General features: G+C 39.6%; 1 protein-coding gene across 2 annotated transcripts; it reads left to right on the top strand.

Annotated features, from left to right (window-relative positions):
- Positions 1-3,227: 3,227 nt before the first annotated feature.
- Positions 3,228-11,829, top strand: MGST1 (microsomal glutathione S-transferase 1). Of its 2 annotated transcripts, none has more exons than XM_067306511.1 (4): positions 3,228-3,306; positions 6,046-6,193; positions 8,361-8,455; positions 11,214-11,829. In XM_067306511.1, the coding sequence occupies exons 2-4, from the start codon at positions 6,068-6,070 to the stop codon at positions 11,458-11,460; spliced, it is 468 nt and encodes a 155-aa protein (XP_067162612.1). In that variant the 5' UTR covers positions 3,228-3,306; positions 6,046-6,067; the 3' UTR covers positions 11,461-11,829. The 2 variants fall into 2 exon arrangements, with proteins under 2 accessions (XP_067162612.1, XP_013802704.1); XM_013947250.2 differs by lacking the exon at positions 3,228-3,306 and adding an exon at positions 3,916-3,941.
- The last annotated feature ends 976 nt before the right edge of the window (positions 11,830-12,805 follow it).

Raw genomic sequence — 12,805 nt, 5'->3', positions numbered from 1 at the left:
AACAGTTAAGACATATTTAATGAGTTAAGACAAATGTAAGTATGTTTTGATGAAACTGTTAATGATTCATGGTTATGTTGCCTCAGTTGTTATGTCTGTTCTTGAATATATTATCTCCCTAGCTTCATGGTAATTCCTCTCCATATTTAAATCTTTATTTTAATCAAATCCATGTCATTTTCACATGTCCATTTTTCTTCCCTTCTGTGTATTTGGGATTTCAGTTTTGGTTTTGTCCTTACAAATCATCATGACTGAACATACTAGAAGAGAAACACTGGATGTATACAGATTTTGGAGTTATAAGCTGAACCAAAAGGCTGCTTATGCCGCAGAAGCCTTCACTGAGCCAGTAGGAAGCCTTCCTAACTGAACAAAGATCCTTGCTGGCTGTTTTTGAAGCAGTTCCCCAGATACCCTAGATAGCAGTTTCAGATCTTCTGAAGTAGAAGCATGTGAATCACAGTTAAATTATATAGGTGTGTCAACATTTGATAGAGCAAAAGTACTTGCTAACCGGGGGGAGTAGGTTTTAATTGAGTAGCACAAAAACTGACGGTGGTCTGTTATACTAAACATTCTGTAAGACTTTTCTTTTGGCATTTAGACAGGATGTCAGATTTTAGGTTAAAATATGTACTGAATCTTACAGTGTTCATGATTTATTTTACTTTATAAATCATTAGTTGATTTAATGCAGGAAGCATTATTTGTCAATTTTACAGAACAGCTGTTGTTTGAGGAAACAACTAATTTATGTTAGCAAGGTGGTGATGAACAGAAGCTTCAGGTGTGGAAAATATATTATCGATACACTCTTTACCAGTTCAATTATGGTGAATAAATGGAGACACGGATGGAGACAGAATGGAACAAGGCTGATCAATATACGCTTCTCCCTTGCCTTCCTTGTAGTCAAAAGGGGATGATTATACTTATCTGACCTTATCGGGCAGTATCCATTCCTTGGTGGAGGTTAAATGAAAAACTCTTGTATTCCCACTTCTATGCTGACCCTAAATTTGTGTCCTGATTCTATTGTCTCTGGCTGTACGGACAGTTTTTCAAGTCAATGGGAAAACTGTCATGAAAAAGAGCTGCTCACATGAATGAGGTTTGCAAGATCAAGCCCTTCATGATCAGTATAACCCTGGGCATTGGGCTGAACGGCATCCCTGATTTACAAGAGTAATCCTATTAGCATCAAAGGGACAATTCACATGAGTGAGGACTGTGAGAACGAGCCCCTCAGGAGCAACTATCACCATAGTTATGTATCTAACCTCACTTAGATCACAGCAGTTTTCAAATGTTGTACAGACACTTTATGCTGCTACTGAACTTTTAAAAGAAAATGGACCTTGAGCACAAGTTCACTTCTGCCTTATTGACTACAGCCCTGGTTTTGCACCCTACTTACAGACACTTCTCCCCCCGCAATCTTAAGTGGTTCAGGGTTTGCAAGAAATATGGGCTCCTGTTTTCTTTTTCTTTCTTTTTTTGTTTTCCTTCTTTCCCTTCTTTGCTTTCTCTCTCCTCCCTCCCTCCTTCTCTCCCTTCCTTAGAATTACGGGAATTAAACAATGGTAGGAAAAAATTAGTAAGGTGTTGGCCTCAAAACTCTAAGGCTGTGAATGTATAAGCTTTCTCAATTTCAACTGTTTTTTTTAAGATTGCATATATCAATCTAAAATTCCATAATCCATAAAGCTGAAATGAGAAATCCAAAGGAAAGGATGATTTTTGTAGAATTTTTGGATGCATTTCTGCTTCTTTTTATATTTACAAATCTAATGAAAATGGTCTTTCTCCAGGCTTTTTGGTATTTCCAAGTCTAGTTCTGAGAAGTGCATATAAAACAATCACCAACTTTTGTTTTCAAGTATAGTAATGGGAGTTTAGTTTAACTCTGTTAACTTACCTTCTTTTTAAACTGGCTCCAGATATGAGTTAGTTTGAAAAAAAAAAAAGAAGGTAACAGAAAATCATTATAGTTATATTGTAAAAGCACTAATCATGGCATGTGATTGGGCTATATTATGCGTTAGGTGGTGTACAAATATGCATGAAGATACAATTTCTGCCTTGAAATAACAGTTATGAGCCCCAGAAATGTTTCCTGTTTTTTTATAAATCCATTCCCTGGGAAAAGAAAATCTGCAAAATTTGCACCCTCTTGCCCAGTGTAGTTACTCACGCTCATTCAAGTTGTTCTGGTGACTTCAGTGGAAATACTATTTGCTGTGTGCTTAGGGAGAACAAAGGTTGTGGCGAGTCCAACTTTTATAACCAGGTTTAAAAATGGTTTTGATTCTGATGTCCTTGCTCTAATGAGTTATCTCACGTCTGACGATTAATAAGAACAGTCACAGAAGGTCTGCAAACACAGGCACTTACCTGGTGGCATGAAGCATGCAAATGATGTCCATGATGCTGAACATATGTAGCTAAGACTAATTTTCAGTAGTGATGCAGCTTTAAAAATTGTCTCACTTTCTTTCTACATATCTTATTTCTGAAATCTTTACTGCATAGCCGAATAAATTTGTCTATATTTTTATCAGTCTTTTTTGTTATGAGCTTTTTAGTCAAAAACTTTGTTACAGTTGTGAGGAAGAGAGTCAGGATCAGTGTCATTTTCTTTGAAGAATCAGTAAGAAGTTTTAATGTCAGGTTTTCTCCTTTCTTCACATTTTAGCGTGCTGGCAGAAAACATCCATGGCCAATCCTGAAGTTCCCTTATTTTGTTATGCTTTGCAGAACAAAAAGATGCATACAAGCTGTGACAGCCCTGACGGTTTAGCAATGCAAACATTTTTGCCTTTGGTAAAGGTTCAAACCCCCCAAAACAATTTAGGTGCCCACAGCAGTGAGCTTCAAAGCACTTTAAGTAATGCTTTAGATAAGCGCTCGGCCCTCCTAGGAGCTTGCGTGGCCAAGGTACACGGGACGCTTGTAATGAAGGTGGGCTGGGGTTGCGACCTTCGGTTTTTCTCCAGGATTTTAACATTATCTCGAAGTCCGAGGATGTTCAAACTAGAGGGTTTGTTTGTTGTTTCTTTGCCCGTCCTTCCCCGCAGTAGGCCGCGCGAGGCCCGAGGCCTGAGCTACGCGCACACGTTTCCTCCCCGAACAAGCCCGGGGACGCGCAGCCATGGCGGCAAGTGCGGCGCGGCCCGGGGAGGCGGGGCACGAGGGGGAGGGCAGGGCAGGCCGGGCCCGGCCCGGCCGGGGCGGGGGCTCAGTGGCGGCCGGCAGCAGCGGGGCTCGGCGCGGTGCCTGCGCGCTCCGAGGGGACCGGGCGAGGTGCGTGAGCGCTGCGCGATGGCGGCCGGGCCGGGGGCGGCGCGGCGCGGCGGGAAGGGCCCCGCTGTGGCGGCGCGGCGCTTCCGGGCGCCCGGCCGCCGTGCGGGCCGCGGGGGTGGGGAGCGGGGCCTGGCTCCCCCGGAGGGCACACCAGCGTTTCCCTCGGAGAGTTTATTTATTTCATTCTCTCTCTCTCTCTCTCTCTCTCTCTCTCTCTCTGTGTGTGTGTGTGTGTGTGTGTGAGAGGGAGGGGGAGGGGGGGAGAGAGAGAGAGAGAGAGAGAGAGAGGGAGGGAGGGAGGGAGGGAGGGAGAGGGAGAGGGAGAGATCGTTGAGACCTGTTGCCCCGCGGTTTGAGCGGCAGCGGGTGGGTGGGCGCGGGTGGGGTTGACCTGGTGCCCGGTACGGTCTGACGGGGCTGCTTTGTGAAAACCCTGAGGTATTTTACAGAGGGTTTGGCCCATTAAACTTTGCTGTGGTCCGTGTCGCTCCTTTGGGGACCGATGTAGGCAAGGCAGGGAGACACTGCCTGCGGGCACCGCAGCTGCGCGCTTGGCGCTTGCTACCACCGACTTCCCCAGAGAGTACAGTGAGGCACAGCGCAGGGGTAGCCGCCCTTGAGGTTATGCACACGCGGTGAGTGTTTGCAAGCGCCCCACCTGGGATACCCCCGCTCCCCGCGCGCTGTAGCCCGAGGAGACGCTCCCCAGGGTTTGGGTGCCTAAAGGTCCCACGCCGGTTTTGCAGAGTCATGGGCCTGGGCACGGCAACTGCGGGCAAAGAGTAGGACAAAGTCCCCAAAGTCTCTTTACCCATCCGCTTTGAAGGACCCGTGCCTGGGATCTAGATATGTGCACTTACCAGATCCTCGTTTGGCAGGCAGGTTTTGCCACGGAAAGGTGTTACGCATCCAGATCAGGCCATTTGTGGTTTCAGTAAAAATAGCATATCCCTTTAAACCCTATGCTGTTGTACAGTTTAGGGTTTGTTATGGCTTTTTTGCTGGGGTTAAAACTATGAATTTTTCTCCTTCAGTAAGATTTTTGATCCTGCCTTTTCCTAGTGAAGACAGGGCCTGAACTTTGTGGAAATTTGAGGAGGCTAACCCCTCCAAGTAGGGAAAATGGATTAAATGCGGTACAGTTCCAGTTGGAAGAACAGACAGAAGTTGGTGAATGGTTTCTCATGACTTTGCATGGTTCTTGGATGCATTTTCAGCATGGCTTTCATTTTCAATAAGGAAAAATGCTCTGAAGCTACGGATTTATTGTCTCTTTGTTCTGTGAAACTCTACCCAGTTTTTGGTGTGATAAAAAGTCAAAAATTGCAGTTTCTGTTCCCTCCCTAGTGCTTCCTTAGAAAATCTTTGCTGAATCGCTGGTTATCTCAAGAACTGCTGCACTGTAATGCGAGAGAAAAGAGTTGTATTGAATTTCCCACAGTCCCTAGGCACACTGCTTGGCCCTATGACCCAGACACTCTTTTTGGATGGATAGAACCAGGAGCAAAATCCCATCCAGGTCCAGGCAAGGCTAGGTTTGTTTCACCAAGCAAGCAGCTCTTCACTACCGTGTTGCCCACCTCCCCACCAAAGATGCCCTTTGGGAACAAGTGTTTTCTGCTGCAGCCAGCTGATTGAGCCTCTCTTGTTCTGTAGTAGCTGGCTCTGTTGCCTTGCTGAAGTCAACATGAGGGATCATTAGTTGTACATAATATAACTTTCTTATTTTATTAAAAGCATACTCTAGGAAATATTGAAATTAACAGTGACAAAGGAAAATTTATTTTGGTCTCAAAATGAATGAAGCAGCCAGTAGCTAAGAAATACTAGTTTTATGGATTCTTACTCACTAGATGCATGATTAAAACACTTGCTAGGCCAAAAGCCTTACACCATGCAGAGCACAAATTGAATGTATGAGAAGACGTACGCTTGGTTTTATATGGATTCAGTCCTCATTACATTCTTAACTTTATGGAGTTGATACATGATACCACTTCCATAGGATTGTGGTTTTGGTACAATCTCATTGGAAAGACACTTCATTAGCTTAAGCCTCCCATCCTAAAAGCATAAACAGTTCTCTGCTTTTCTCTTGTTACAACTGACTTTGAATTCAATCTTTGCCTATGAATTGTGCTAAAACCAATTTTTAAGAATTAGGTCTGAAAGAAAAAAACATGCATATATAATTGGCTTTGATCACAAGTTATAGCTGGGAGAGAAGATACTGGTTAGTTTGGAAGCTGAAGTGCAATTATAATTGTGTTATTTTATGAAAAAGGTAGGCAATAGTAATTTTCCACTTCAACCATTAAGTTGGGAAAACAGTTTTATGAGTATCTCATCACACACTTTTTATCCAGTAATTGTTTAGGGAAATTCACTAGTTAAAATGTATTGGTCTAAGTGGTGGTATTAGAAAAGTGTACCAGTTTCTATAACTAAATTTGCTTTGTGCAATCATGTTAAATATTTTGGTGATTTATATTTTGACAGTTTAATAAGCACTTACTACAAAAGAGAAAAATTAACTGGTAGCATAATTTCTAATCTTAAGATATAACATTATGTCATTGTGAAAATAAACTGAAGAAAAATAAATTTATTTGAAAATAAATGTTTCACACAGGAAAAATTGTGCTGTTGCTGCAGTGATGCTAAAGAAAGCTATTCTGACAGTTTTGTTGCTGTACTTTCGATTATTGTAATGTTAGTCTTTTTTTTTTTTTTTTAAAGGTCGTTTGTGAGAATTGGAGAAATGGCTAAACTGACCCAACTAATCGACAATGAAGTCTTCCGAGCTTATGCTACCTATACGACTATTGTTCTTCTGAAAATGATGCTAATGAGTTTTATAACAGCATACTTCAGAATCAGAAGAAAGGTAAGAAACTGAATACTAACTGGTAGAATAGAGTGAAATTTCTGTTAAAATTTGGAGGTATCAGAAATGCTTCTTTCCTTTTCAGCTTTCAAATACTGATGCTTTCCATGTTGGGTTTTGTGGGTTTTTTTTTCTCCCTCCCCTGATGATGTTCTGGGTTTGGCCTATTGGTGCTGTGTCAGCACCAAATGGAGAATGTCTTCTATCTAATTATGAGACTGTCTCTTACAGTTGCATTTGAGTTATTCTATCCTTCCAAAGCAATTTTATTCTTTTTAAATAAGAATTTTTCCTAACTGTAATTTTCACTGTATTGCGCAGAATGCTGGTGTTGGGGGTACCCAATTTAAAAAGCAAATAAAGTGTGATATGGAGCCATGTTAAGTGAATAAACTGCTAGTAGGGTCAGGAGAGGGAACATGAATTGGATTTTTATGCATTTCTCGGCCTGTCATCCAGTAATTTTAAAGCTCTTTACATTTCCTAATTGTTTTAGCCTTTTCATTTCAGGTAGGTCATTATAAAAAAAAAAAATCATTTTTTAGAGTGAGAAGTGGGCTAAAAGTTTACATGGATTGAGAAGGAGGCTAGACAAGTATATGAGAGATGCACTGAGTTTTACTAAATAAAACAGAAACTGCCTCTAGCTTAGGAGAGAGTGCTGGTGGGACACGTCATGTGTTTGCCCTGTTCTCCGTCTTCTTTAGGCATCTGTTAATGGCCGCTGTTGGAAACAAGGTCCTGGGCTGAAAGAACCCTGGGTTTTTCTCCTATGGTTCTTCTTGTGAGAACTGCATGATGGTGTGTGCTTCAAGGATTTTGTTGCAGTCCTGTTGTAGAAATGTTGCTTTTTGTTTTCCCTGGGTGTAAGGGAACCCCTCAGAATGATTCTGTTGTTCATGATGTTAGTCAGTGCCTTTTATTACGAGGTCCTAACAGCACAGTGTTTGAGCTACTGCTGATTTCAGATAGCTCTCTAGGTGTTTGGCACAGCTGAAAATTGAGCCTAGTATAGCACACAGATTGTGCTGTATTTTCCAAATAGATCCTAGATTTCTGTGTCTTAACCTTACTTACTTTTGCTCTTGCAAAAGCAAATCAGCTGTACTAGTCCTGTATGTAGATCCAATGAAGTCAGGTATTAATGTTCATATTGTGTTATTGTCCATATGTATGCAGACGACAATAGGACCTTCATTAATTTGGATTTTTTTCTGACGGATAGTAGTATTGTGAATGGACAAATTACTGAAGTCACTTTTATTTTCTATTTAATGCAAAAAAAAGTCTTTAAAAGAGAAAATAGGCAACAGTGAAGAGTTAAGAAAAATGGAGGAAAGCAGTGAGCTGAGGGAAAGAAAACTTCACTGATGCTGATACTGTTAACATGTCTCCAGAGTTGAGGACAAGAATATTTCACAGAAAGGGAGCAAGGCTACCTCAGAAAGCAATCATGTAGCTCTCTTAAAATCAAAAAGTATCTTGGCTGTATAGCCAGGACAGTCCAAAGTATCTTGCCACAGATGTTACCACAGATGTTACTGCACATGGTAACAAGGAGAGATCTATTACAGTCTGCACTAACTGGAGTATGTGGTGTTTTCATACAGTGTCTTAGGGTATTTGGAGGTAAAAGGGTAGTATAATTGGCAAGATTGGTACCTATGAAGAAAGGAAGCAACTTATTTGGTCATAAACGGGGATGGGAGTAAGCCTCTTGGATGCTGTTGCTGTGTGACTTCTGAAGAAGGAAGGGGTCCAAAAGGGCTTTAAGATAATTTGTCAGGAATAGTGAAAAAGAGACTCATTCAGTACTAACAGCAGTTCTGCTTTCCAGTTCCTGATTCTCCTCAGCCCATTGGAATTGCTTCAGGTTGAGTATCAATCGCCGTCCATGTTTGTCAATCTTTTTATAAGAAGGCTTGATCTATATGCATAAATTGCATTACAGTAATTTGTCAGTATGCAAGCCATGTATAGGTTAGGTTCAAGAATTCGGTAATGCACTGAATAAGGTATTATTCCCAGTGCATTTAACTTCAGGTAAGTTATGTGAAGTTAGAGGCATTAGTAAAAAGAGTGACCTTTATATCAAGCTATCAAGCTCCCTTGACTAGAAGAAACATTCTTGCTTCTAATGTGTATTGCGTGTTTGTGTTTCAAATAGGCATTTGCCAACCCAGAAGATGTAGTATCATTTGGTAAAGGCGAGAGTGCTAAAAAATATCTGCGAACTGATGTAGATGTTGAACGTGTGCGCAGGTAAGCATGGGAGTCTATCAAAAATTATTATTAAATAGCATTTAATACTAAATAAGGGAAATAATTTCACCCTGTTCTCTTTGGCAAACCTATGTGTTTTTTGTGTTGCTTTATGTTGTAATCTTATAAACTAATTTGTCTAAATGAACAAACTATTCCCTATTCAAATGGTCAGCATGCATACTGAAATAATAAATCATTGTTTGGCTATAACGGCTAACTCTTGGATAGTATTCAGTATGCATGGGGGAAGTGGTAAGAAGATTGTAAAATGTGATTGTAAATGTGATTTAGTATGAAGCAGTGAGTTATGCTAACTGTAAATCAGCTTTCTATATAACTTGAGCATGAACTGTGATGGTTGCATCTTTTGCTAAAGTGTAAAAGAAATAACAGGGGGAAGAGGAGTAAAACTACTCTGAAACTCGGGGTTGTAATGAGGGCCTAATCTAGGAAATTGTGGTGAGTGGGAATTGAAGCCTGTGCTGTTTTTGCTAGATTGAATTGGGATTGCTCACTAATGTGTCAATTGTGCAGGAAAGTTGACCAGCCTTCTGGAAGAATGCTATTAATAGTATGGCAGTGTGCAACCTTCAGTGTATGTATTTGGCTCTGCAAGATTCACAACAGAATGTAAACTGTATTTCAGTGGACTAAATGTTGCAGCTTATTAAATTTTATTTGTGGTAAAAAAATTTCTGTTACCAAAATCATATCTTTGGAGTTGCTGTTTGATACACTGTTTGATTATACCTGTGCTAACAAGGGGAGCTTTAATGTCTTAATGTTTTCCATATCTTATTCTTTAGTGAAGCTAACAGTTTGTTTGCTGTATATGTGGTGGGGGTTTTAGGGTTTTTTTTTTTTTTTTGGTACCAAACTTGAATGTGAATGAACTGCTCTCTTTAAAACCTCCATTGGGGAAGATTTTGAAAATAAGTACCAACTCTGATTTCAAAACAGTGCATCCTTGAAAATGTAGATGTTTGTAGTTCCATGAAGTCTACTATATTTATGTATTTCTCTCCTGGATTAAAATCTCAGAAAGAAGAGTCTAATCTCAGTGGGCAGTAAAAATGCTCTGAATTTTCCTTTTCCCCCCTCCTGTGCTGTTCAGGGAGTCGTTAATTGTTTAATTCACTGCTGTTAAAAATGAGCACTTTTTGGTGAGGAGTCATTCCTTTCTATTTGTAGTTTCTAAAAGGACAAAAAAAATCGATACTAACTTTACTACCAGGTACCTTTTTAACTTGCAATATTACCTTAGGAAAATGACAACTACCTCTCAGAGTCATTGACAGATCAGATTTTTAAAAGACTCTGTTCTTAAATCCTGTGCAATTATTTTGCAGAACTGTTGAGACTTCCCCAGAACTATTAACTCAGCCTGGTTCTAGTGACCCCACTGGTGTTGCAACATCTTTTTTTTTTTTTTTTCTCACAACAATACCTCCTAATGCGTGTTTACTATATCTTCTTTTGAAAGCTTCATAGCAACAGAATGTCATATAGATTTAAGCATGGCTTGCTTCTCTTCTGTATAAGTGACTGGGATTTGTTGCATTTATAGATAGGAAGAGACACTGCTTTCTTCATTGTATTTGTTTGGAAAAACTCAGTTGCAGGAGGATGTTTTTGCTTGTAATGATAAATGCGTTCAAAAAGCAGCGGCAAAACAGCACTATTATCTGTTTCTATTTGGCACTGAAATTTGACATAATTAGTAAGGCTTAGAAGTTGTTTCAATGAGCAAATTTGGCTGGATTATAATTTATCTAAAGAGGTAAAGGGAGCAGGGAAAGTTCAGGAAGAGGTGTGGAAGAATACCTCAAGATCAGGAGTTCAGTCTCAACACATTTTTAGTAAATTATGTTATGGTTTCAAAATTCAAACATTTTTCAGCTATTTTAGTGCTTAGTAGTGAAGAAAACGAACCAAAAGAGTAACTCACAACTGCTAGATGCTTCAAAGTAACATTCTTCAAGATGACTGAATTTCCTGAAGTTTTGATAGAAAAATAAAAGTTTTTTTGCTTTGAAATTCACTATGGAAGTGGAGTCCAAAAATGACATTGGAAACTGTCAAATACAGCAAGAACAAAATGTATTTGTAAAATTCTCTCTTTTTTTTGCATATAATGCAAATTGAATATTGCTGAGTACTGTTCTAAGTTAAACTGTATATACAACACAGAACATTAACTTCAAAATTAAGAATAGATAAAAAGATAGGAGAAACGTCAGGACTATGCAAGTGAGAGCATGTTTCGTATTTTCTTTATGGAGGCTACATGCTGAGTTTATAGATTTGGAATAGACCATCTGGGCCAAGAAGTCTAGTACTTGCAGTCACAGTCATCCAGGTAATTGATGTTCAGTTGAGAGAGGTTATAAGAAAATTCCAGCTGTGTCTCTTCCTCCCTTTCCTTTCCTTGCATCCCTGTCCACCAAGATGCAGTCATACACCTGATGCAAGTCCCCAAATATTACCATGATTCTCGAGAAAAGCCTGAGGCCTTTGATGCAGAAGATCAGAAGCTCAAAAATACAGGGTGCTGCAAGAGACAGCAGAGCAATGTCAGGTGAACATGACAAAACCATCTGAGGAACTGAATTAAGTCCCACACTGCAGGGAAAGGCAGCGGTTGTGTTAGGACCTTAACAATAGCATTCTTTGAAGATACTAAAAAATAATGAGGCTTGAAGTGGTTTGTTCAACAAAATTTAACACTATAAAACAACTCTGCTTCTTTCCTCAGAGGCCACCTGAATGACCTCGAAAATATTGTCCCATTTCTTGGCATTGGACTGCTGTATGCTCTTAGTGGCCCTGAGCTGTCCACAGCCTTGCTGCATTTCAGGATCTTCGCTGGGGCTAGGATCTTGCACACTATTGCGTACTTGACTCCTCTTCCCCAGCCTGGCAGAGGTTTGTCTTGGGCAGTCGGGTGTGTGGTTACCTTCTCAATGGCATACAAAGTGCTGAAGACTGGGCTGTACCTGTAACGGAGCCATATCTTCTGTGTATCGTTCGACATTCCACGTGAAGTTTCCAGCAGCGTGTGTTGATATCTTGAATGAGCCATTGTAAGTTTTACATGGTGACTAGAATTCAGTTTTTAACAGAGGTTTTTCATTCCTGTTTAGAAATATTTTGTTTTAGAGGGGGGGAAAAAAATCCTTCTCCCTATATTCCCTATTCTTGGGCTGCGTTGCCAAAATATTAGATTGAATTTTCTTTGTGATTTGTCAAGTGCTTATGATTCTAAACATACGATGATGCTGTATTGATAGCATGTGTGGTAATTTTCTACAGATGCACTATTTTTGGCTGTATCTCTGAAGTCTAAATCAATAAAGACAAGAGAAAAAAAAGTGTTTGTATTTTTGTTTTCATTTTGACTCTTCTAACTGCAGCCAGCAAATAGAATGTCACTATATATCAGAAGGAGATTCCAATCATACAGTTCTTTGAAGAATATTTACCTTAATAATAAGATATAGCAAGTGATGATAGGCTTTTTATAAAGAAACTTTGATGAAATTGTTGTTTGTATAATCCACTTTGGGATTAAAAACCCAAACCACAGCAGTTCCATTTTTCTCAGTTCAATAGATTAAAAAAAAAAGCATTTGTGCTAAATTCTGTTTAGTTACACTGGTGAAAATTTGAAGTAATTCTTTTTGTTGAAGTTGCTCCAAATCTAGGTTTTGTAACTGGATAAAGTGTGGGTACTTTGTAGAGGAATTTCTTTCTTTTGGATGAATTCAGCATAAAATGAGTGATACCTGCAAATGTATATACCAGGAAATTCAGAAGTGAATATATAATTAGCTTCTATGTCATACTGCGTTCGTAAATATGTTGCTGATAGAAAATTTTGCTCTTTGCTTATATTTTTCTATAATGTAATGTGTTAGTTTGAAATACTTTCTTTAAAGATTCTTTCTGGTCTTTTTCCTTTGTTTGTTTTTGTAGCTCTGGTATAAATAATAGCAATAGAGTTCAAGAACAAAAATAACCCAAGAAAGACTTTATATACAGTGAGCTGGTCACTGAATAGTCTCTGATTTTTGCCATTTGAAACTTATGTATGTCTTGCATCTGGTTTTCCTTTGTGCTTTTCTGCCCCTGAAGCTGTTCTGTTAGATTTTGCCATTCCAAGGACAGCCCAGAGAGGGGCTGAAGAATTCTTTCTGCTGCCTCTGAATGCCAAAGGCTTTTCTATTCTTTTTGCATGGAAGTTGTAGTGCAAGGCGTATCATAATAGGGCCTACATATATAACCACAGTTGTGAGATAAGTCAGTGAAAGCTCAAGTATTACACTAGGCTGTAACTGGGAAGGCTGA

This window comes from Apteryx mantelli, chromosome 1 (assembly GCF_036417845.1).
Source record: "Apteryx mantelli isolate bAptMan1 chromosome 1, bAptMan1.hap1, whole genome shotgun sequence".
In the NCBI taxonomy this organism is placed as follows: Eukaryota; Metazoa; Chordata; class Aves; order Apterygiformes; family Apterygidae; genus Apteryx; species Apteryx mantelli.
The sequence above is the reverse complement of the archived record's forward strand: the minus strand, read 5'-3'. Positions and strand labels throughout refer to the sequence as shown.